The sequence below is a fragment of the Motacilla alba genome, chromosome 7 (genome assembly GCF_015832195.1).
Source record: "Motacilla alba alba isolate MOTALB_02 chromosome 7, Motacilla_alba_V1.0_pri, whole genome shotgun sequence".
Lineage (NCBI taxonomy): Eukaryota > Metazoa > Chordata > Aves > Passeriformes > Motacillidae > Motacilla > Motacilla alba.
The window spans coordinates 6792026-6818409 of record NC_052022.1 but is presented as its reverse complement, the minus strand read 5'-3'; the positions used below and the strand labels follow the sequence as shown (position 1 = coordinate 6818409).

General features: G+C 37.3%; 1 protein-coding gene across 5 annotated transcripts in view; it reads left to right on the top strand.

Annotated features, from left to right (window-relative positions):
* The window catches only part of MGAT5 (alpha-1,6-mannosylglycoprotein 6-beta-N-acetylglucosaminyltransferase), a 112976-nt gene that overhangs the window by 62112 nt on the left and 24480 nt on the right, over positions 1-26384 (top strand). For all 5 annotated transcript variants that reach the window (XM_038143087.1, XM_038143088.1, XM_038143089.1 and 2 more), the window contains 6 exons: positions 4135-4206; positions 5289-5450; positions 6335-6504; positions 7384-7518; positions 13187-13320; positions 17167-17300. In XM_038143087.1, coding sequence (XP_037999015.1) covers positions 4135-4206; positions 5289-5450; positions 6335-6504; positions 7384-7518; positions 13187-13320; positions 17167-17300 — 807 coding nt within the window. The remainder of the gene's footprint in view (positions 1-4134; positions 4207-5288; positions 5451-6334; positions 6505-7383; positions 7519-13186; positions 13321-17166; positions 17301-26384) is intronic.

Genomic DNA, 26384 nt, shown 5'->3' with positions numbered 1-26384 from the left:
TCCATGTTTCTCTGAGAGGACTGCTTTCCACACAGGAGTGGGACTGGTGGTCAGCTGGTAGCTGTGGTGCAAGTTACCCCCTCCCATTACATTGGTGCTTACCTGCTGGAGCTGGGCAGGTCTCTCTAAAATCCCAGGCTTTGGATCTCCAGCTCACCTTTCAGGTGTACATGTAACTTTTGGTACCCATCTTGGGATCCAGCACTTCAAAGATTTAAAACTGGTTTGAGTTCCTGTCTGTGAGACTCCTGTAACTTTTGCATGTGTGCTGTTTTCAGTCCTTCAGACTTGATGGAAACACAAGGCATAGTTTGGTAGTGGGAGTATTTTTCTTCATATTTCTGGTTTCAGGGCTAAAACAGAAAAACACAAATCAAAGGTGATTTTGAAGACGGATTTGTTTCCAGGGTGCAAGCTGAAGTCTGAAGCGCAATTTAGTGAAAATTCCTGGGTATCGTAATTATAGAGATTCCTTTAATCCATGTGGTTTTTCTAGTTTACTGCAATTAGCTTGTGTCCATGGGGAAGTCCCCTTTCCACAATTTCTGCTGCTAATCCTGGACATTGAGTTAGTGATTTGCATTTCTTCAGTGTAATGTGACATCAAACCAGCTTCTTGTAACTCTATGCAAATACTCAGAAATTTCACAAAACCAGTGTTGTTGTCTAAAATGTAAATCACCAAAAGTTCAGACTTATTTAGACATCTTACATATGTCCCTGAGACTGAAATGCTAATGATAGTCAGCACTTTGTCCTGAACTACCTGTTGGTGGATTGGCATGATTTTGGGTGATTTGGGCTGTTATTTTTTTCTTCTTCTGTCACCTTAAACTGGGATTAGTCTTTTAATGACTTGTTGGAAAAGATATAAATGCCAGTGTATGAGAGGAGTCATACAGTGCACACTGCTGAAGGCAGACAAGAGGCTGTTTGTTGATTGGTGTGTTAAATGTTGTGTTGCCTTGTCACCAGGTCACCCAACATTTGAGACTGCCTTTGGAAACAGCCGCATCCAAAGCTTCATACTGCCTAATAAATTTAAAGATGCACTTTCTTTCAGCACATATTGCAATGGATTATTTTGTTTTCTTCTCCTGGACTGACTTAAGACACTTAAGAGCAGCACTGTACCACGGAGAGAAGTACAGTGAGCAGTGTGTTCACCTGGTGTGTAAAGAAAGTTGTTTTGCTTCCCTGTGGATGGGCTGCACCTGCTCTTTGGCAGAATCCAAAATGAAGATTATCCCAAGGGCTCAGAGCGTGCCCTTCAGCTCCAGCTTTATTCAACTCCCACTGTGACTCTTTGAAAGCATAAAGGTCTTTCTGAAATTTTGGATGTGGAGAGCTGCTGGCAGAGTATACTTTGATTCAATTTGGAAGATGCTCAGACTATTCCAGTGCTACAGATGTTTGTCAGGTTCTTAAAACCTTGCTTGAAGTACTTGCTCTGTAATAGAGTCAAGTGCTGCAGTCTTGCCTTGCATTCATTCTCTCAGTGTGTCTGAAGAAGAGTCACTGGAACAGACACCTGCAAAGCTTCTATAAAGCAAGTACTCTTCAAATTTATTAGGTTTGTTTGGGTTTGGTTGTTTTGACTCCTAAGCCTAGCCATTTACACCTCAGAGCAGTTCAGAACACCAGCTTTTCTCTAGTACCTGAAATCATATCATGTAGCACTTAAATTTTGAACTTTTAAACTGCTGTGCAACTTAACCTTAAGGAGCTGGCTACTTATACTCCAGGCAGTGCTGTGGCTAATCTGATTCCAAACCAAGTAGGGAACACTTGACTTCTCAGGTGGACATGGTTTCCTGAGCAGGATCAAAGACTATCTAATGCCCTTGATTTGCACTGAATTCAGTACCAGGAATAGGAGGCACAGCTGGTCTTATTCAAAAATATGACAGTACAAAGATAAATATAGTGTGTTGTGAATAATAGCTTAGCATTTATATCACTCATCCAAAAAATGGTCTGTCTTCAGATCTGCAGTTGCTGCTCCCCAACAGTCATCTTTAACTGTTAATCTGTCTGTATCACATCCTTCCTGTTAAATCATCTACATGTGGTACAACAGTGGGTTGCTGTGGAGAGAATCAGCTGGAGAAAGAACTGATGGTAACCCAGTGAGAGGAAGGCAGTGCTGGAAATGGGCAAGAGGAGCCCTGGTTCCTTCTTCAGAGGCAACTTTAGTGTTTGGTCTTAAATGATCAAATGAACAGGTTTAAAGAGCAGAATGGAAATGAGCATCACTGCCTTCCTTCACTTTGCTTAGAATTAGGGCTTGTTGTGTGTTTATCTTCTGTACCTAACCAGCTGCAAAGCTGAAGGATATTTCTGATGGAGTTTTCATTTAGACCCACTTTGGTGATATCATAATCCTTTCTGCCATCATTGCTAAAGATCAGTAAGGAAAAATGAGAGTCAGACCAACTGCAGACACTGATATTACTTTGAATCTATTCCTTAAGTGTTTATTTGTGATGAGAATTATTATAATTTATTTGTAGACTAGAGGGAATATTTCTAAAAGCACAAAAGAACTGTATTTGTTTTTCAGTCAGTGAGGCATGCAGTGAACTGTCCTTGGCAGCCCTGAAAAATCTGCAATTCCTTTAGGATGCCTTGTGGTGCAATGTGAAATACACAGTCAGAAAAGGGGCACGTACAGTAGTCCTTGAAATGTCATATCTTAATTTAGATCAGTTCTAATGCTAGGAATAATGCAAAATTTGTACTTCTAAAACAAAGAAAGGAAAAAAACCAGAGAGTTTGTGACTGTGCATGATTTATAATGTGGAGCTTGCAACTCTTTTCTGCCACAACTTTATAGTTGTGAAAGTTAGGATTGGTAATTGCCACAATTTCTGATGTGGTTCCAGAGTTGAAGACCACGGAAGAATCAGATGTTTTCAAAGGAGGTTGATAAGTCACTGCTTTCAAACATTGTATTAAACACACTGAGTAGGTTAAGTCACAGCATTCAAAATGCTTTTTTATAATTTGTCTGAGGAACCCAAGGTTGATACATTTCTTCCCTTTAATGAGGTTAGGATGGCTATTCATTTATTTTCATGTGATTGGCCCCTCTAGGCAATCATATGGTGTGATCTTAAGCCTTTAATCTGTAATGCTCCAGGCTTCTGCAGCATGATTAGCTAAAATTGTGTTTTGACAGGTCTGTGATTGGAGGAACCATAAAAGCAACTCTGACTTTCAATTCTCTGAGAGTTGTGAACTTAATCAGTAGTGATGGGGTGTCTTAGCCAGCTGATAAATTTTTGCATTTCCCCCTTTCCACAGTACAGTCATGTTTCAGTTTTCATGGGTTTGCCTCCAACACTGAGATTCCTCCTGCCCCAGAGCAAGTAGTGTAATTTCTTAAGGCACATAAATAATAAGGATTCTACCCAACAGGCAAGATCCCTGGGGGCAGCTCAGGAGCTCTCAGTGACTTGCATCCATTTGCTATTTCTTCACTGACTACTCCCTGTTGTACTTTTTTATTTTCTACTGGACAATAGTAGGAGTATTGCATTTGCATTGATCATGTTTCTCTAAGAATCAGAGCTGTTGATGCTTGTGAATATTGTTACTTATGTGGTAATTACCTTATTTATAGCCTTCAAACATGGGGGCTATAATGATTCTTACTTTTGGTCTGCATTTCTACAAGGTAGAACTTTGATCCTTTGATTTAGCTGGCTTTGTCTTTTTATAAAGATCTTCTAGGGAGATGGAAACGTTCCAAAATACATATTTCTGTAAGGTGTACAAGCATAAAAAACTTATTGAAAACATTTTAGAACTGCTCAGAGAAATTGTATTTTGAGCATTTAACAGCTGACCTCTGCCTTGATCTTCAGTTTTCATTATCTTGAATGAATACCTATATATGACTTCTGGTGGCAAATTTGCTGGGTTAAAAGAGCATTGAATTGCAAAAAGCAATCTTAAGGTTTTTGTGCAAAAAAAAGCAATTTTATCTTGAAATGATCACCTTATTATCAGCTGATTAGTTATTTAAGCCATCAGGTTAACATAAAGGTGTAATATAAAGGCAGTGAGTGGAGGCTTTGGTCATGCTGAAAATAAAGTAACATTATTTATTTTGATGTGATTGTTTTATAGGTTGAAAATTGGTGTCCTCGTTTACCTTGGAGAGCAAAAAATCCTAATGAAGAAACTGATCAAAAAACAGTGGTAAGAACAACCATGTCCTTAATAAGGAAAAACATGAGAAATAATTCAGTAATTGTGATTCATGCAAAATATCCTGGAATCCTGTGCCACATAAATGCTAAAAATATTAGAATTTACAATTTTTACTCCTCCATTCTTCAAAGCTGAAAGGAATCCTCCTTGACATGTGTAGCTCATGTATCCAGTCATTGTATTGTGCTCTTGCTGTAGATTTTCATTAAAAGCATTTTTGTGTTTAAATTTATGCAACACTCAATGCAGATACTGAGAAAATTTACAAATCCAAAAACTGCTCACCAGTGTTAAATTTATGTGAAAATGTCCATTTTTATTGTCCCAAAAATATGGGCCTTTTTTACAAAACTGCATTTTTGGAAAAGGCGTATATCCATTTCAGGTTTGTAGTAACATTTTGATTACTCCAAATTTTTTCCCATTAAATACTGTAAGCACACAGAGTTGTTTCTAAATTGTTACAGCCAGCCTAATTATGTAGCAATTAGGTATTTTAAGATAATTTAAGATAATTGCTGGGCTGCATATGAACACTTCTTACATAATATAGATATAGGCTGCCTCATTTTTTAAAACTAATTTATCTTAGAACAGCCTAACTTTAAAACAAGGATTTCCTTTAAAATTTATACCCTAGTAATGTTTCTTCCTTTCTGATATAATTGGAGACTTCCTTGTGTTTGGAAGATTCATGATACACATAAATCTTGAGCCTGCTGTTCTGTATTATAATTTAGACATACCTGTGCCTCATTTTGAAGCACACGAACAATACCAGACCTTATAGTGCAGAAATAAATGCATTGTGAAACATTGCAAACATATTCTGGGCTACCAAGTACTACTAATAAAAATAGCAGTAATTTATGTAGCTTAGAAGTATTTGTTTAAGTATATCTTTAATATTTGAACTAAAATCTTGACTTGCTAGGAGTGCATCTTTTTTTCTATTTCTTTTTTTTCAAAGAGGAATATAAAGAGCTCACATTTGAGCAGTTTTTTAACTTCTGTAAAGTGTGTTGAAGAATAACTAATGTTTGGGGTGTTTCTTAATGCTTTGCTTGAAGGCTGAAATTCGTATCAACTTTGATAATCTCTACAAAATGATGTCAAGGCATGAGGAATTCAGGTGGATGATGTTGCGCATCAGACGAATGGCTGATACCTGGATTGAAGCCATTAAATCACTTGCAGAAAAACAAAATTTGGAGAAAAGAAAACGAAAAAAGGTAAATGACAACACTTTTATTCCTGCCACTTGCTGTTATATGGGCTCTTTGAAGCTTCTTGTTCCAGGTGTAGTTTCAGAGTGGAAATAGAAAATATAAAAGGCTCGTGTTTATACTCTTTTCAAGGAGTATTTTGCTGTTTGAAATTTTGTTGCAATGGATGTTTGCTTTACAGGTAGCTTTACGTGTTTTGCATGAGTCAATCTTGGAGTAAGTTTTCTGACCTCTATAGTTTTAGATAAAATAGAGACTATGTAGACTAAATACAGACCATGTTCTAAAGGGAGAAACTGTGAATTTACTGCAAGCTGATGATGCTGGAGTGTTTTATGTAGTCCTGGGAAACAACAACTGTACATATTTGTTGTCCAAAATTGAAACTCTAAATGGTCTGTCTTGGGTTTGGATTTGAGTAGACTTAAAGTTGACCAAAACTTTGGATTGGATCAGTTTAGACCTGTAATGAGTTCAGTTTTAAAGCCATGAGATACTTGAAGTGAAAAGGTGTAGTTCATTTGATGTAGTTTTTTTTTTTTAATTACCCTAACTAGTTAAGATAAAGCCAAAAGTTGCAAACATGACAACAGGTTTGCTTTCTTGCCTTGTTATTCCTGGAGCCAGTCCTGAGTGGCAGCATCCCCATGTATGTTCATATTTCTACCCTCTCTAAAGTCTGCCTGGCTCAGCTCCTTGCTGGAGATTCTCAGTCCTTGCATTCATTACAAAATCAAATTATTCAGGTGGAAGTACTGGCTTGTTTCCTTTGATTTTTTTTCTTTTTTTTTTTTGCCATAGTTGGAATTTAATAGAAAGAAAAACTGCTGTAATGTATAACAGTTGCATGTTTAATGTCGATAACTCAAACATATGACTTTCCTTTCCAGATCCTTGTTCATTTGGGGCTTTTGACAAAAGAATCTGGATTCAAGATTGCAGAAAATGCGTTTAGCGGTGGCCCACTTGGTGAATTAGTCCAGTGGAGTGATTTAATTACATCTCTCTACTTACTGGGCCATGACATCAGGATTTCAGCTTCACTGGCAGAGCTCAAGGAGTAAGGAGATTACTTTCGCTTTTGAAACCAGAATTAGAAGAAAAGAATTGTAAACTCTTGAAGCTTCTATTAACAGTATATAATTTCTTGAAGCATAAAATGAAAGTGATAATTCACTAAACAGACGATAAGATTATTTTCATGAGCTAAGTATATGTGCCATGGAAAGGATAATGTGTTTTCATTGCAGCTTCAGGCTCATGGGACTTCATAAATGAATGTTGTAAAACTCCAACTAAGCGGCTTAGTCTTTAACATTCCAGGTGCTTTAGCCAGCTGCAATGGAGAATGCTACAGAGTAGCCTAATTCTGTGTCCTCTGCTTCATTTTCTGCTGTTCTTCACTCAGTATCTCTTTTTAAGATAAAGGTTTAAGTTCTTTAAACATGTTACTTTTGATGTAGTTAATTGCTTGTGTTAGGTCAAATTGCTCCTTACTCTTCATTGTCCTGCTTTGCCAGCTATTTCAGCACCCGACATAAAACATCTGTTTGAAGCTTGAGTACATGTGCTTTTCCTGCAGCTTTCTTTTTTAAATTACATGACAGCATTGTTTTATAGAGAGCTCTTGTACTATAAAGCTGTCAATAGAAGGCAGAAATTGCTTTAAATAATTTCAAAGCACGCCATTTTTAAGCATTTCAAACATATCATTCTCTTGCTTAAACTAGACGAGATTTTTAGTGAAAATTAGTGCTTTACATTTAATAAATGTTGAACATCTCTGGCGTGTCAGTGTTCTTAGATGGATTATTATTTTAAAACAGTAAAAGAGTAAAACTTTTTTGTAAACTGGAATTATTGGAATAAATAGTATTACAGCATCAATTCAAGGTATTTGAAAATAATGCTTTTTCATCTCTCTTCTTTCTCTGTTTAGGATTATGAAGAAGGTTGTAGGTAACAGATCTGGCTGCCCAACCCAGGGGGATAAAATTGTAGAGCTCATTTACATTGATATTGTGGGACTGACTCAGTTTAAGAAAACCCTTGGTCCATCATGGGTTCATTACCAGTAAGTATAACACTCACTTGCCCTCTAATCTGCTTTGTTAAGGAGCTTTTGTTGAATAGCACATGTCAAAATACTGAAATAAGTTCATTCACATGAATTTGTTTAAAAGTGAAATGCACTTTTCTGTTTTTAGCTTTTAGGATTAAAGGGGCTAAGACTTGTTCTTTGTGTGCCATCATTATCCCCCCCAGCAAGCTTGAGATTCTTGGATTCAAGTATTTTTAATCTTAAAAATCTTGATTATCCTCTTGATAAATCATCATCTCTTCCCCTCTTTTCCTTCTTTCTTTACCTGCGCTTCTCCCTCCCCATTTTTTTCTGTAAATTAGTAGGTGAGCTGAGAGATTAGTGTATTTTGTTGTTTAGTTGGAATTCCAGAGGCATGTTTTGCTTTTTGGTGTTTGTAACCACACTGGATCAATGACTGTGGAGATTTATCTATTCTAATTTTATTGCCCAACAACTGCAGTGCAATTTTCTGTTCCATTCCTTAAGATACTGGGCAGAGAGTTCAGGGCCAGGTCTGAAGAATAAACTGCAGTTGCTGTTGCTTTTGTGATCTATAAACACCTTTCCATTTGAAATGGAAGATGAGGGTCACAAGAAATGACTTTGTGCACCTTTCTTCACATCTGCAGTTTTAGAACCTCTTTTCTTTTTGTCAGTAGCTTTAAATCATTAAGCCTCCCATGCATTGTACAAATGCACATCAGCATGAAAGAAACCCAGATCTCAATTACTGATGTTGAATTTTCTGTATCTGCTAGAATTAGCTGTGTTTCATGATCCACAAACTCCAGTAAATCCTACTTGAAGGAAGGTATTGGAAGGTGCTCATGGCAGAGAAATTGTTTTCTTTCAGCCTCGGGATTTTCTAGAGTATTGGATCTTTCCAGTGCAATTTTAAATGAGAGTACTGTGATCAGCATTGCAGATTAGATTACTATTAATCTCTTTTTTGAAGCAGGGGAGTAAATGGATATTCTAGTTTTTAGGAGCCTGCTAATAAAGATAATCCCATTTTCCACCCAGCAACAGTTACTTGTCTGTCTGCCAGATGTAATTGTCACTAGGAGATCACATGCAGCACTGTGGTCAGGATATGAAACCCTTCCTATAAATTTTAAATGTTTCTTCCTGTCTGCTTGCAATTACCTGTCTGGTATATCCTGTAACAAAGCTATGGAAATATATATTGAGATTATAGATTAGCTATTCAATTTTTCTTTCTTCATAGAATCATTACATCTTGAATTATCAATCTGTTTTACATTGATTACTATTTTGTGGTAATGGCTGGTGTTTTCTTGTTTAGGAGAGAAGAATTACATTTAACTCCAAGTACCTTAAGTACTGTATAATTTTTTGAGGCTTTTGGGGAAGAAAAAGTATCTTAGTGCCTGTCTTCTACAACACTGCATTTCATGGACTGGAAGGGAGCTTCAGTTCATGGCCTGACTGAAAAATAGATAAGGTTGCATTTGGCTTTGATGAGAGATTTTTGCCTCATCTCTTACTGAAGACTGAACAAGATGCCCCAACATGTTGCTTTATATAGTTAAACTTTTCTTTGAAGTGTTTTTCTTGGCCTGTTTTTTTGCTAACTGCTCATTACTGCTTATTCTAATAGGAGAATAAATTACTTCTTTCTCTTCTCTGCCAGCCCCTAGAATGTGTTCTATACTGCTTTTCCTTCAATTTGCTTTTTTAAAGTACATACATTCAGGGGTTTGAGTCATTGCATACAGTTCATCTTTTGTAAACCTTTCATGAAACTTGTTGCATTTATTGGGAATCTCTAATTATCTGAGGCTTTTTCTCAAGTTCAGTGTGTGAAAGAGGATCCATAGTGTAGCAGAGACTACAGAATTGATTAAAGCAGAGGAATTAATTTGTAGCTGCATGTATGCTGTCTCCTATTTCAGGATCCTCTTCCAATGATTGTTTTTTCTCCCAGCATCAAGAGTTATCTTGTAAATTTTGTCATTAAAATGTTTTGAAGTTAAAACCACAAAGTGCCTTAAAACAGCATAGGCATCAGTTTCTGTTTCATTCCAATAAAATAAACATTTTCACAAATAAAGCTGCTTTTTACCCTTTGTTCTTTACCAGCTCTGCTTTTTTTCTCAGTTGTATTTTATGTCAGTAGGAATAATTGTTTGTCTCAAAGTGTTTTTCAGTGGATGTGTGCAGGTCAGCTCAGTCTGGTTTATACAGACCAAGCTCAGATAAAAATGAATTAAATTGTTTTTATTCACTTCAGATCAGAATAGAGTGGCAGAATAGGCCTTTGCCTCCAGAACAGTCTCTTGGTAAGAGTGCTTTATATAATCTTTCTGGGTGAACTTGAGCCCTGAGGAAATTTTTAGTAGTTGCAAATCAGGTTTCTGGAACTGCGAGCTCGAAAGAATGACCCTGCTGCTTTGGGAGTGAGTATTTCTGAAAGTCTCTTCTGCACAGCTGAGAGTACAGTGACTTTTGGTAGTATGTGCTTTATCTGTGGGATAATTGGTGCTGCAAATAGCAGGAACACAGCAGAACACATCTCATTTTGGAGTGCACCTTATTTCCAAGCAGAGCAATGCTGCTGGGTTTTTCAGTTCTGAGGTGTGGATGTTTAAATGCAGTTTGTGTGCAGTGAATCAACATACAAATTAATCGTTTAATATAGTTTGAGAAGTGCAGAGTGCAGTCTTTCTTAGCACCCTCATCCTCCATGCAGCACATAAAAATCTGGTATTTTTTCATTTTTCCACAGTCTCTCTAGCAATGACTCATTCCCATATGCCAACAATCCAGCTGGCTTTTTTTTTTTCTTTTTTTTGAAATAAATTAACGTGACAGCTATCCTGAGAAATGAGCAACATTCCTGCTTTGTACGTGTTCTCTAGAGCACATCTTTTTTAGGAGAGTTATTTTCTGTCCTAAGATTTTAAATGCAAATACTGAGCGGTCTGATGAAGTGGGAGAAGGATACAAAAAATATGTATAAATATGTCCACTAGGTCAGCTCTGTTAAGATTGTGCTTCTGCCCAATACTCAAGGGGAAAGAAAAGCTCCCTTTAAATAATCCTGGGTTACTTTTGTCTGATTTTCTTTTTTTTAAAAGCCCTAAAATTGTCACTTCTAATGTGCTAGACAGAAAAAACTAATATGGATGTTTCTAAAGCAATTTACTACCTACCAGTCCTCTTTTTAATTAGGCAGAGAATAGACTTATTCTGACACCAGTTTCAGGGCACACTGCAATTCTCTGCAGCTTCACTGCTAAAGCTAGGGGACATTTTGGGAAGGAAGAGTGGGAAAACTGAAATTAAAGTTATACCAAATTAGCATTTTAATTTAAAATATATCCCTGAGTTATAAAAAAATACTGTTTTGTCATTTTTTAAATTAATTATTTCAATTTAGAAATGCTAATGCATTTGCATTGTATGCAAAAAATAATAAAAAATGAAAGGCATCTAAATTATTAAGTGAAACAAATGGAGAATATGGTAGTAGGGTAGACAATCAAGGTATTCCTACATATATTAAAATATCAATTCCATATAACTGCTATTAAATACATTCATTTCTAATTTTTAAATCTTTACCAGCTCTTTTCTGCTGCATTTCAGGGATTAGTTTGACCACTGGAAGCTTTCATCTCTCATACCATTCCTGCACAGACTTGAAGTTTTTTCTGTCATCTTTTTTTCTGACTTAGTTTATACCAAATCATAGACATTTTTTTGTCCTGCTTTCTGCTTTGGATTTCTGTTGCATCACATTGCCTGTCCTGATTCAGAGACCGTGCATGTACTGGACATGGTTCCTCATATCCCTGTGAGCCATTAATGCTTCTTATCTTATATCTGAGTTCAGGAAAAAGAGGCAACAAAGCAGAGTAGTGTTCCTTGCATAAATCTCTTGACAACCTCTAGTAATGTTGCAGTTTTTCATAAGCTTTCTCCTATTTTTCATTCTCTGTGCTCAGGTACCTGGCCAAAAGCTGTATGTTTGAGAGGAATTTTGTTTAAAGACCTGCCAAGAAATGAGAGGGCTTTTTTTACTGAATGATTCATCAGTGCAGAACTTGTTTTGGTCCTGCTGGAGTATTTTGTGTGATGCAGAGATAATTGCCACTGTTGTAAAATATTTTCATTGAGAACAGTTGACAGAAAACACTGCACAGAAACTGATCTGTCAGCTTTGTTGTTTGGTGAATCATAATATGTTGTGTATTTTGACTTTCTTTTTGTTTGAAATATCTCTGTGAAGGTTTAAAAAAGCACATCATTTTTCTCAATTTGTATTTTGAAATACAAAGGCAGCATTTCTTAGAAGAGTTTAAAAGTTGCTGGGTTTTTTTTTTCTACTCCCACATTATTGAATACTATATAGTAAAGAGCAACATATAAGTAACATGTAAATTTATTATGGGGACTAAAATCTTTTATTTTTAAAGCTGACAAATAGTTGGAGATTAGTTCTTTCACCATTTGAGGGCTAAATTCTTTCACAATTAAAACCAAAATCAGGTATTTTACTGAACAGAATGTACAAATGGGCTTGGAGCATGGGAAATGTTGAAAACTGCAAAACATAGGCATTTTTAATTGTCATTTTTGCAGCTACCTCCCTTCTCTGCCACCCATGAAGTTGTGTCCCTTCCTTAGCACATATGAGCCCAATGATACAATGTGCAGTGATAAGAGTTTCTGTTCATAACACAATTGTACATGATGTTTAATTCCTGAATAAGTCTTCTCTGGAATTTTGTTTGTAGAGGGCTGGAGAATGGTAGACTCTGGAGCCCTGTAGTGCACTTCAGTGGCAGTGGTCAGCATGTGCAAGTCATAGCAAAGATTTGGCAGGCTGCCTTTTGGAAACAGAACTTCTAGAATCTCTGTCCTATAACATGTCTTCTTCATACTGATGCTTCTTCTGGCCCTTTCTTTTTCAAGAAATTAATAGGATTTTAAATAAAGGGTGAGTGTGATTCTCTCCTCCCAGGCCCTTTGTTATCCAGTGCCAGGATTTCTCTCTGTTGTGTGTTGGTTGATGCAGGTAATTGACTTTTATCTTGTTTCTTCAAAAGTCTGTGACAAAATGTTTCATAAACAAATAAATGAGCTTGACTGTAAGAACCCAGCATATTAAACCATCTTCAGTGCTTTTATAGTAGATCTAAAAGTCAGAACCTGGAGACTAAATAGAATTCTCTCAAGACAATGTCCTCTTCTGCTCTGATCCTCTTGGCATGTGGCCCCTGGTTGCTGCATTTGGTTTGTGGTAATGGTTGAGAACTTTGGAAAACACATGGAAAATCCTCTATTCTTCTGCCTAAATTCTGCTCCAGAGCCCTAGGAAATGCAGGTGGCCACTGTGGCATTCCCATAAGCTCTAGTTGGACTTTAAAGCATAGCTTCATTCTCTAAGGACAAAATAAGCTCCGGGGCTGTTATTTGAATATCTGATATGTCCTTGAATTTGCTGTTCATCTTTGTGAATGTAATATGAACAGAAATGTTTGAAATTAAAATGTACCTTTGGTATATATGCTCTCCACAGCTGCAAACAAAGACAAAACACATCTTAATTATCATAACTATGTATATACATGCACATTCTTATATATACATATGTAAGTGTACCTACAGTAATTTTTTTTTTCTTTTTCAGGTGTATGCTAAGAGTTCTGGATTCCTTTGGGACTGAGCCAGAGTTTAACCATGCCCATTATGCCCAGTCTAAAGGGCACAAGACACCGTGGGGAAAGTGGAACCTCAATCCACAGCAGTTTTATACAATGTTCCGTAAGTACCTCTGTGCTTATGAATCACTTAGAGCTTTGAAAAGGAATGCTGTCATTGAGAAGATTTTTTTTTCATTATGAAAGACAAATTCCTAGTTTAATCAAATGCAACTGCTAAATGGGAAGAATTGTGCCAGTGTCTGTAGACTGTGCAAAAGCTCTGTTGTGCTTCCACCCAGCAATGAGAAAACAAAATTATTGAGCTAATATAAATAGTGGTAGATATCTTTATGCCCTGGGTACCTGTGGAAAGTGGTGCTTGGCTTTTTCCTCAAGTATCAGGGAGGTTTTTTTTTTTGTTACTTCTGCTGTCTCTAATATCACTATGAAGCAATAGATCTTTGAGGAACTTGCTAGGTTACATTTTTATAAACTCCTGCGTTTCATCACATTGAACTGAAGTTTGGACCTATGTTAGCTATAGTGTTGCATTTCTGCTTTTGTTCTTCAACAGCTCAGCAGCACCATCCCTTCCCTGTTTCTTTGTGTTCAGAATTTTAAAATGACCACTCAGCAAAAATTTTTGCCTGTACTTCTTTGTGGTTTCATAAAAAATTTTACCTAGCTTGTTTTCATACTATGAGTATTTATCCTCAGGTAAACTGACTAACATTTATTTGCCAGCAGTGTACAAAGCTATTGTAAAATAAGAAGTAGATTTCAGCACTGCTGTAGATCTTTCAAGCATCAATAAATATCTTTTGAAATGGCCCCAGCCAAACCTAAAAAAGAAACAAAACAGACACAAAAAAAGGTACAAATTCTCTATAAATTGGTCAGATTAAATGATTAGTGTCACCTGGTCTATATTTAGTCTTTGGCTTTATGGCAGTAGGTTCCAGGATCAAGGGGATCTGTCTCTTGGCTGTTGTAGCAGTAATTCAGGTGTGTTGTCTCTGAAAGGTGCAGGGCAAGGGAGGCTCAGGGCAGTGCCTTCTGCTGTGTGCAGAGGCTGCTCAGCCCAAACCTGTAAGGAAACATTTCATGGACCAGCCCACCTCCAGAGTTTAGTGCTGGTGCCTGTCTGACATTAAGACCAGGGCTCTGTTCTCTCTCATCAGCTTTCATCATCAACCTTTCAAACTTTCCTGCTTTTCACAGCAGAATTATACATGCTGCTGTCGAGTTGACACGCTTTTGATTTCAGTTGCCCTGTAAAATTCTTGAAAGAGGCATATTTTGTCTGTCAACATTTGCTGTGCAAGTTTTTCCAGAGAAATATAAGTGAAGGTTGTTCAAGAGATAAAAGGCTGCATTCATAGTTGTTGGGAAGCAAGTAACAAAACATGTGCTGGTGAAATGTGACTTGAAAGTGGTTGCAGAGTTTGTGTCTGGATATTAGTAAGCAGAGCTTGTTTTGTATCCACGTTTGCTAATATTTATTGGTTTATGTCCTAAATGGAAAAGGGACTCAATTGTGCTTTGTTGAGGTTGTCCAGCTGTTGGGAAATTCAGATGTGAGGTCCTGTTCAAGATAGCACCAAGGGGGATGATGCACTCAGTGAAAATAGCTGGATGAGCACTGGTGGTACAGCTGTGTGCTGTGTGTGCACTGCTCAGTCCCACTCCATGAAACGCAGAAGAAAGTCAATCTTCTCTCTAGAGCTCTCTGTTGTGGCAGTACAGACTGCCACTGGTACAGTCTCTTGTGCAGAGAAAATTGCTTCATAATGGATTTTCCAAAGAGTATGACTGTATTGGAATTTTAATAAATAACCATTTCCAATTTTTACTGCTGGAAATGACTGCAGGTTTTCCTCTGCAGGAAAAGGGGTAAATAGATTGCAGGCAAACTAATTCTGAAGCATGAGTGATTTCAGAGTTGAAAAATTTTCAGATTTTTTTTTTCTTCTTTTTTTTTTACCAGGTGCAAAAGAGTCAACATGTTTTGTGATATTTAAAGTTTATATTTGTTGTTTTGTTTTCTGCTGCAGAGATAGCACCATCTTTATGGGGTTGTGATTAAAAGTGCATGTTATGCATCAGTAAAGATTTTATGGCAGATTGGAACCCTGGACAGCTTCCCAAGATCCCCAGACTCTATTATGTTTTGAGAACTCTGATTATAAGGGCAGAAAATTATACTGAGCAACAAGCAAGCCATATTCAAACCTGTGGCATGTTACCAAGTGCCTGACTGTTCTCTGAGTTTCCCAGAAGTATGAGAGCTTTTCCCTCTTTTTATGTTTTCCATGTTTTTAATTCAAATACCTTCATGCAAAATAACACCCCTGGTACTTCTGAAAGTGCGTGATCTTGCTTAAAAATCCATCTGAGTGCTGCTTCCTGTCCGTGATGTTTGAGGCACTGAATGCCACCAGTTTTAAGTGCTAACTTTAACAAAGGTTTATTTTTCTTTTGAGTGTGTACTGCCTTGCCTCTCCTCTGAATGCAGTCTCTCATCCAAAAATATGAAAGGATGAAAAAATGCCCCTTTTCAGACATATTTGAAATGTGCTGTTTGCTATGTAAAATTCTAAAAAGTCCTTGGGTCTAAGTGGGTGCCTGGCTGTTGCTGAGGCATTTTTTGTAAAAAGAGTAATTGTCATCTGAAAGACTAAATGTAATGGCAGAGGGATGTGTAAACTGTGTATGGTTTCTCTGTTCTCCTGCATTATCCACTTGGCTGATTTTCAGGAACAAAAATGCAAAACCTCATAATTGCAATAGAATTTTTTTAATAACTCTAGTAGAGGTTTAGCATTGCACGTATCGAAAATGCCTGGGGTGTTGTCTTTGGATTTAGGAGCTTTTTGTTTTGGTTTGGGTTCTTAAGCTTTTCCAAATGTGATTTATTGTCAGCTTGTGTGCCAGAATTTAACAGGAGGCCTAGAGAGGAGATCCTGCTGTTTATTGCAGCCTTTTTCTATGTGCAATTGTGAGGTTATGGCACTTTTTAGAGGCAAAAACCCCCCATGTGTTGGAATAGTTATTATATAGTAGGGATGGATTTCTACCTGAAGCATTGAGTGTTGGAGTCCATCACTGGAATTAAAGACCCAGTCTACAAAAAAAACCAATCCAAAACAACAAAACCCCTTACTTTTAATGAGCCTAAATATCTCTGTATTTATAGGGGGTGGAACAGTGACCGACACTGCTGGAAAAAAGGGGCTAAAAATAATAGAAAAAACTATAAATAAATTGCATATCCTTTGCACACAGACTTTTTTTGCCTGGATTGGATTTGAAAACAGTTTTGCTGACTTTCACTTGCCACATTTAAATATTTTATGATCACTGTTTATGATTCACTGGGTGAATTAGGCAATACACTTTGTATTCTGCTTTGCATAGTGTGACTTGATAGGCCAGTAATTAGCATGGGTATCTAATACACAGAGAGTTGGGTGGTTGGTGTTGGTAATTCCAGTGTAGGAGGTGAGCCCAAGAAATTTGCCAAAATTTATTTATGCCATTGAGCAATCTTTGCTTGCATCTTTGCTAACAAGCATAAATCCAGGGGGTTTTCAAACTGTTGGTATTGTATCTCTGAGATTTGTCAAGCTGGATTTCTTCTGTATCTTTTATCTCTAATAATAAAATAAAGCTTAGCACACGGACAAAAAAGATCATTACCATTGGACTCAATCCAGCTGCAGAGTTTTTATTATCAGAAACAAGACAGAAAATAGCTGCTTACTCCAGTAGGCATATGGAGCAGGACTTAAAATTAATAAAAACTATTTTGGATAATAAAGCAAGCAAATGTGTCTTTCAGTACTAATAAGAAGGAGCTGATCAGTTGCATAATGTGTTCCTTACAGCTTCTTTTCTGACAACATTCGCTCTAATGTAGCATTAACCAATATTTTCAAAGGTGCTGAATCTGCTCTGTTTCTTTCAGCTCACACTCCAGATAACAGCTTCCTTGGATTTGTGGTAGAGCAGCATCTGAATTCCAGTGACATTAAACACATTAATGACATCAAAAGGCAGAATCAATCTCTCGTTTATGGCAAAGTAGATAATTTCTGGAAGGTGAGTTTTTTATACTCGTCTGCTTGAGTAAATTTATGTTGATAGATAAAATAAAGCATAATCTGAAATTTGAAAGTGCCCCATCTGTCTAAACCCATTAAGTTCTTTTTCTGGAAACAAATGTATTTGAACAATTAAATTGAACATTTTGAAGTCTTTCTGCTAGAGAAACTTCTGTCTAGATTGATGTGGATCCTTTGCTATTTCTGTACACCTTTCTGGTAGAATAAAAAATATAGTCTTAATGTCACAATGATTTTAGAAAGTGCAGAAGGCTGGTAAACATAATGGAAAATTTAAGGTGTGAACTTCCATTAATCATAAGCAAACCTGTCTTTCAATTACTTCTGTTCTTATATCTACAACAAAAAAATGTGCTGCATTTTGAGATGGAAAACCTGTTCACGAAAGGCTGTAAAAGTGTGCAGTCTCATTTTATCTCCCTGTAATAATATCAGAGTTTTGTTTCTTTAATATTACCATTATTGTATTTTCTCTCATCTGCAGATGAGAGCAGCAGAATAACAACCCCAAGATGTGGTGATGTTTTCACTAAATTAAAGTATATTGTGTTTTTAAGTCATAGTGGTCTCTTTTTTTTCACCCATTATCCTTTTCTTTGGATCTTTCTTCCAGGCTGACATACCTGGAAGTGTGTGCCCCATGCAGTTTTCAGAGAGGTTACTTACTAGTAACTGGATTTCTTCCAAGTTACCTCCATCTCTGTGTGCCCAAATATTCTGCATGCCCATATCCTCCGTGTGCCTTCCCTCCTGCCTAAAAAGACCTTATTTTTAAGCCTCTTGTCAACTGAAAAAGGAACTTATTGGTGTCATACATAGGGCCAAACAATGTAACAGTGGGAGACCACCTGGGTCTCACCTTGTCATTCCTTTTCTCTTTATTGGTGTGACAGTATTGGGCTTGCAGAGTTTTTCAAACCACAGAAACAACATTCATTCTGGTGACTGAGATTTTACAGAATAAATTCTCTAAAGATAATAGCTACAAGCAAATGGTGCATCTGAGAGGCAAAACAAAACTAAAACTTAGTAAAAACTGAAATGTTTGCAGTGGTAGCAGAACAGGTAGAGCTGGATGCTTCTTGGCTACTGTGCTGAGAAAATATGTAGTAAATGCATGAAAGGATTTATTTATTCTGTTTGGCTCATGGTATAGAAGGACTTAGTGTGCCCCTGTGTGCCATCTCTCCTCTCTGCAGAGTGCTGAAGCAGAGCTGGAATCCTTTCTTCAAGTCTTTTCAAGCTTAGGCTCTTACTCTTTTACATGTGACTCAACTTAACTTTTACTTGTGACTGATCTCATTATCAGTCTCTCAAGAACAGCAGCATGCAGTAATCATCTGAACTTCCTGACCTGATTTGCAGTGCCCATCAGCAGAGGGACCTGTTGAATACTAGTTGGATTTAAGGTAGAAGACAGCTCCTTAGCCACCAGGGTGTTTCTCACTGGCATATATGTCTTTCTCAGTTTATTCAGTCTGTATGGGTTCAGAAATGTGTGTGGATAGTTTACATGCCCAGAGGGGAGATTTGTGATTAGTCTCAGATTCTGTATGACACACAGGATATTCATGGACTACTAAGACAAAAACATGGCTTTTTGGGAAAGAATATCCAGTCTTGATTTTTAAATAGCACACAATGGAAAGGCCACTGTTTCCTCTGGTAAAGTCCTCCAACAATTGCTTTTTCCCTTACGACTTTGCATTATTTTTGGTACAGATTTCCATATGGTTGTTTCCAGTCTTAGTAGCAATTAGGAACTTCCTCAACTGGCCTGATAGTGTTTCTGTTCTGTTGCCCTGTAGGAATATATAGGTTGAGGTCAAAGTAACCCACAGTCATCTCCTGAAAAGCCTGTGTATGCTGAGCCCCTGAGAGCTTTGTGCTTTCTAATCCTTAAGAGTTTCACATGTCTGTTTTCTCTGAACCTTCTCAAGATTATTCACATTCCTCTTGAAAAGTGGATGTTTGCAAAGGGCATGTGGGCTATATCAGCATCAAATCCAAAAGGAAATGCTGTCTCATTTTTAGACAGGTCCCCTTTCACCATTAGGAACTCTCAGCCAAGAGCTTTGTATCGTTTTTTAAAGAGTTGCTTTTCAAGTCACTACTGTATTTTATCAGTATTTCCTATATTGTTTTTTCCAAGATGTTTGATTTGGTATCTGGCCATATTAAAATGTGCACTGTGTGCTGGTAACATCGAGCAGATTAAAACTGTAACTTGCAGATTGTAACTGCAGTCATGCCCATATGCACTCCTATATAAAGTGCAAATCACTGCAGATAGACTTTGAATCAGTTACAGTGTGGGATTTCTTATCTGGAGTGATAAAATCCAATTCTTGTGATCAGGAGAAAGCCTGAACTAATCTTGTGTCTGTGTAATTTGCTTATTTCACGTTTCTTTCATTTTCCCTGTTCAGTGCTCTTTTCATCTGCCACCATGGCTTGTATGGAACCAGAGTAATCTATTTATCCTGCTCCTGTTCTTTCTACTGAACATGGCCAATTAATGACAAGTGTAATCTGCACAGAGGACATGTGTCACTGCTGGGGCTGATCACTGATTAGAGGAGCACAGTGGGGAGGGGAGAGCGTTCCTGTCCCCAGACTTTGGTGCTTTTGGGGAGTAGCAGTGACAAATCAATTGTTCAATTTTAAACCGAGCAGCCTGAAGTGGGACTGAAGTGTGCACAGGACCTCTTCTCCCTGGGGCTGCATAAACCACCATGGCTTTACATACCCATGAATATTGATTCTTTTCTGTGCCTGAGCCCGGTGACATCCATCCCATCCCACAGTGGCCAAGTCTGGGTACGCCTCCTGAGGTCAGGAAGGATGTATGGTGCAGAGGGTGTAAGATAAATCTGCTTTATTTCCCTCTGATAACTGAATCTGCCCTAGGTGGGTTGAGGATAACAAACAGGAGGCCCTAAATATTTTTTGCCACTTTTCTAAAGGCTATCTTTAGAGGTAAGCTATGAAGGGCAACATTTACCAACTTTTGGGAGAGTGTTTTTTGGGATAAAAGGTTTGGGGTTCTGTTTGGGATTTTTGGCAGTACTAAGGAGTAAAGAGAGTCCTATTTATGCCAAAGTGGAGGGAAAAAAAAGAATTTATAGAATGTGTGTGAAACCCATAATGCTCTCCATTATCAAATTTTATTGTAATTATAGAACATTTCAATTAAAAGAGAATGTTTGAAGCCTTTCATATTGCCTTAGCTCCTGTTTGGAAGTCTTTTCTTTGTTCTTCCTGCAACTTACTGTTATACTCTTCCACTAATTTGATCCTTTATCCTAGAGGAAAGAAAGAGTCAAGATTCATTTTGCAGTACTTGCTATTTCTTTTTTTTTTTTTTTTTTTTTTTTTGGTGTGTTGCTGTGAGAGAGGTCAGAAGGTTGCTTTTACCAGAAAATAGGCATCAATGCATAACATAAGTGTATGATGACTGCTTTAGTATTTTGTTACAGTCTGTTGGAGCAAATATTGAAAATATTTGTATATTTGGAGGTAAAATAATGTGGGAGTGTCTTACTAATGCTACTTGAAAAGCTAAGCATTCTCCTTAAATATATACTGCCTGCATAGGACTTTTGAAGAGCTGGAAATGGTTACCTTAAACTTGTTCTCAATGGGAAAGCACATCACTGAGGCTGTTCACATTAATGTTCCCTTTGTAGCTCCAGGGAACCTGTGATTAAATGTAATTTCCCCATCATTTGCCCTCTTGCTCGAAGCAGGAGGAAAGTCCCTTCCTTCTGGTTGGCTTTTATACTTCATGTTTAGTGTTGTACTTTGAATAAATATTTCCTTTCAACTTTCAAACTAAAAGAAAAATTAGTAAGGACAGAAGTTCCTTCTCACCTTTTCTCGCACGTGGTCGGTGCGAGACTCACAAATTTTCTTGTGGTTGTTGTATTTTGTGTTCCTCCAAATGTGCAGCAGCACTGGGGGCTTATCAGTTGGTCAAAATCCACCCCAGAGTCTGGCACCAGGAGCACTGTCCTGCCTTATGCCTCAAATCTAACAAATTGGAATGAGCCAGACACTTCAGCTCAGCATCATTTCTGAAATTCACCATTTCCTTTTGAGAGCAGTGCGGATCAGGAACAAGTCAGTCAAAACAAATGAGTGCAGTAAATAAGCATACACCTTTAAAGGCTTACTCTTTAACATTTATTATGAAAATTAGAGCTTAATTTATTATGAATGAAGAAAAAAACCTACTTTTTTCATGGATATTTACCTGCCAGTGATCAGCTTCTCACTTTGCAGAGCTCTTCAGCAGGAAAATGAATTACTGAGGTCTTACAATACTGATTAATCACCTGCTGTTATTTGGTTAACACAAAACCAACACAACCTTTTCTTCCTCTGGTCCCGCTTTCTATTTTCATCTGTACCCCTTCACTTTTCTCCTTCAGCACTTACAGTGAACAAGGATGTCTCCTTGGTTCTGGAAATTTCCATTCAAAGGACTGGAAATTGCTGCTTAGATGTCAGTGTGCATTGCATGCCAATGGAATTGTCAAATCTTGGGAACACCAAGGTGTTTAAAAAACCCCCAAACCTTCATGGATTAAAAAGATGAGGATAGGGAAGTGGATAAGGTTCTTCAAGCTCTGCCAGAAATCCTAAACCTTCACTGAGATGTTTTATTCATTCTTTGTGCAGAATTTATGTATGTGCCAATATGTTTTTTATTCAGAGATATATGGTGCCTAAAAAAGAAGCTATAAATGGACATTCAGCAAGAGCAAGAGCATGGCAAAGTTATATAATACTTCCCTAGCAAATTCTCTCTCTCTCCAGCTTTTCTAATTCAGTGTGTTTCCTGAATCTGTTTCTCTGTTGATAAACTGTCTGGTCACACATTGTTGAGATCTTAGTAAGAGGAGATTTCAAAGTGTTTGTTTGATCAGGAACCTGTGCAAACTTGTTTTTGCCTCTGCAGCTTTTTCTGTCATTGAGTCCCTCAAATCTCGGACCTGTTGCAGGAGAAATATTTAACTTGGGCCTTTTTCTAAACCTGTCCCTATGAGCTTTGTTTGAATTTCTTGGTATAGGACATTTTGAATAGTCTGTCCATATCCATGTTCTTTATGCCAGCTATGGATTTGTAAACCTCCCTCACATTCTGACAAGTTGTCTTTTTCAAACTGAAGAATCGTTAAAGAATTTCTTGCAGATTTCTGTGTGTAACAGTGGAAACTGTCCTGTGTCTTGGGTCCTTCTTACCCCTCTCAGAACACTGTCCAATGTTTTCAGCTTCTGTCTGAGAAAATGGACCAGAAATGCAGCTGTGTGTGAGGAGGGAGAGAGAGAATGGTTTTTACAGAATAGTTCAATAATATTCTCTTTATTTCTGAATTTCTTTCCAAAAAATTCCTATCATTTACTTGGTTGGTGAGTGGTCTGACTGCTACATGATTTTTTTCATGGGCCATAATCATCTCTTAGTATAATGCAAAGTCTTCACTCTTGAGTGACACTGGTTAGCTCAGGGGTTTCTTTCCACACTTGAAGTGAGGACTGGTTTTCAACATTTCTGCCGCTTTAGTTAAATTACCAAACAGGTTTTATTTCTGTGAGAAGTCTGTGCAGCAGTAGGGGAAGATGTTGGAAAATACTTTCAGCTTCAGCACATAATGTATGATCCCCATATTCATGGTTAGTGCTTAGTTTTGTACCACACAGTGCTTATTGCAAATGCCAGAGATTAATGTGGCCTTGTGTTAACTCCCTGTGTCTGAGACTAATAAGTCTTGTGCCAGCTAATGCCTCCTTGTTTACTTGTATTAGTGATTAATATGCACTGGCTGATATCTCAGTTTCGAGAACAAGGATTGTGTGTTTGAGAAAAGAAGGATAAGAGAAGTACATTATGACTTGATGACATATTTGAGATACTGTCAAGGAGAAAAAATTTGTCAAAAGAGCAGAACCATACCCACACAAGTCCATGGCAATAATTAGCACAAGTGCATGTGTTCAGAAAATGTGATGAATATGCATTAATTTCAGGAATATAACCTGGTCTCTTAAGTTATTGAGCATGCATGCTTTGGGAGAATTCCCCATGCATCCAGTGCTGCTAATAAAGTAATGTCAGCTTTCTAACCTGACTAATTGGTTGGAGAGTTTATTTCCTGGGTTTTGGTAACAGTTGAATTTATCAGATTTTTTTTTTCCTAGTCTCTCTGTCCCTTAGATTACTGTGGGGGCTTTTTCAAGAGCTTTAAAACCCCAGGTGTTCAATATTGTGATGTTTTTATCCAACATTTTGAAGTTAGTTTGAGTTTTGTTGCTGTGAATAATGACAGCACACTTTTGTCACTTCTCTGTTCTCTTTCTCATGATGACTGTTCATTCGTAAGAGTGATTCCCAGTCTCTCCCCAAGAAATTTAATTCCTTTAAGAACTTCAAAGAATCCCTACAAGCTGATTGGCTTCTTTAGAAAATGCTACCAGTTTGGTGAGAGAGGATTTCCTTGGACAGGAGGAATTGTAATTATCATTTTGATGAGTTTATGTGTTATAAACGGGTTATGTTACATAGTTAACTCTTTATTTAAATTTCAGATTACTTGGTCAGTGTAGAATTCATACTTACTGGTCATGAATCACTGAATCTTCTCCACATCCATTTATGAATTCAGGGCAAATTCAAATTTATGAATTTGAAAGCTTCATATTTGACTTTGAGGAGACTTAATCTAGTCTTTGTGATTTACCTCTGTAAAACACTGTGTGCATTTGAATCTCTTAATATTCCCCAGCCTTTGTGCACTCTTCTAGCTCTCTGGTAGACAGGGTTTTCATTATTCAGGCATGTCTTGAGAAATCTTTGAGAGGGTGACAGTTCTCGAGCAGAGATTATGTTTGTGTCACAGTCTTGATTGTCATACACTGCATGTACACTGCATTTTGGCTTACTTTTGACTTGACACTTCTACAGATAAGCACTCAGATGATGGGACTTCTCTACAGTATGCGTTTAGGATATACACAAAGATATATCCCAGTACTTGCTTTTCTGAATTACATTTGTCAAGCTTTATAAAACCATTGCCTTCTGAATTTTTCAATGCAAGGAAGCGAGGCAGGATATATGGGCTGTTTTATATATGTTTTGCAGTCTGAACTTTCAAGCCATAAAGCAGTTCAGGCCTCTGAATCAAGCTCTTCTGTAATGCAGTTGGCCTCTAGTGATGCTTAATTTCATTCAGGGCTGAATTTTTGGTGTTCTGTGAGGGCACCCAAATGGTCCAAAATTGCCAAATACTGTCATTACCTTGGACTGGCAAACTGTTGATAAAGCAGAATTGTTAATTACCACCAGCTACTACACTGAGAAAACTAAAAGCAGAGTTTAGTTCTTGATGAGCTGTTTCCACCACATATTTTTGGAGCTTTTATATTTAAATTTTTCCCCCACCAAACTTAAAATTTCACCCCTTTATACTGTGTCTCCTTGTCAACATTGTCCTAGGGAAAGACTTATCAAACAGTTGTCACTTGATTTCTTTGATGAGAAAGGCCTTATCATGATGCTTTTAAAAGTAGGTGGAAATGATTGATGAACAGTAATAGCAGTTCTGCAGTCAGTGATCAACAAAAAGTACTTTTCTGAATGACATGTTTATTTTAGCTGCTGAAAAATTTCAGAAAAGGTTTGTGTAGCTGTTACTCACTGTTACATTTCCATTTTGATTCTGAGGAGAAATTATTTGCCTTTTTTTAAATGTAATTATCTTCCATCCTCTAAGTCTGGGTTTGCAGTGTGGACAGCAGGGTGAACAGTGCAGTGTGACACAAACTGCAGACAATGTCAGGTTTGCATTAGTCCCCAGCAGCTCATGGTCTTGTCTCTTTGAATCCATCATGGAGAAAGTAAAGTTCAAGTGGTTTAAGATGAAAGAATAATTATATCTGCTCCCAAGTGAGCAACTCAGGAAGCAGATAAATAGTTGAAGGAATGTTAATATTTTGTTTGCAAGTCACATTTCTTGCTTTATTTACATGTAGCCTTTCTGTTTATAAATGCCATTTTTGCACTCTCTCATTTTCTAATTCACTCTTTTTAATGTCTATAATTTGATTATGTGTCCTGATCATTTTTATGAGGTGGCTTCCTAGAATATATACTTTTATGATCCAAAATAACTCTGGTCTGCAAGAAATGTGGAAGTTCAGGACTACTTAATTTCAAAAGGAGACAAATACAAATGTTAGTGAGCTTTAGGTAAAGTATAAGGTGCTAGTATACTTTTGTGGTACTTTGTGGATGATTATGAAAGCAGGTTTTGACTCAAAGTAAGTCAGGAAATAAAGGAGTGAGATTTTGGTTGGATAAATTATCCATTTATTTGGATAACAAATGTTTTATTTGTGGTTTTAGACTCTGAATTGGGAAGGAAGTCACTTACATGCCTAAGTCCTATTCCCAGTTAAGGCTGTGCATGGTTAATGTCATTTTAGGATAGCTAAGTATTCTGTAAAAGGTTTGTAAAATTGTCATTGCAATCTTGAAAAGAAGTGCAAATTGAGGTAATCTTGGTTTTGTTCTTTCTAGCTGATTTTTTGCTTGGTTGTTTTTTTGGTTTTGGTTTGATTCTTTGGTTTTTTTTAATTAGAGTCTATTTGTGTCACCAGGGTTTGTGTCATGAGCCAGTAAAATCTGAGGCAAGTGCCTTGGTGTTGTTGCTGCAGGTGGCTCATGTCAGTGGCACCTGCTGCTTCCTTTTCTTCTCTTCCGTTCAGAACCCTGAACACTCCAAAGTTCCAGATGCATTAAAAGCCAGGCAGGCAGGATTAAGGTATCCTCTGGAAACAAGACCAGACCATTCCTTTTATATTTGTCATGCTCATTTCCAAAGAAAAAGTTCTAAATGGATTTTCTCTTGACAAAGTGTACGAGCTTCTCACAGTTTCTAATTATGGTATTTCAGCAATTATGTCAGGAATATCTCTTGCAGAGTAATTCAAATTTGAAGTAAAAAATGGAGCAAGCTTTTAGGTTTTTTGAATAAATTGTGTTAACTAATAACAA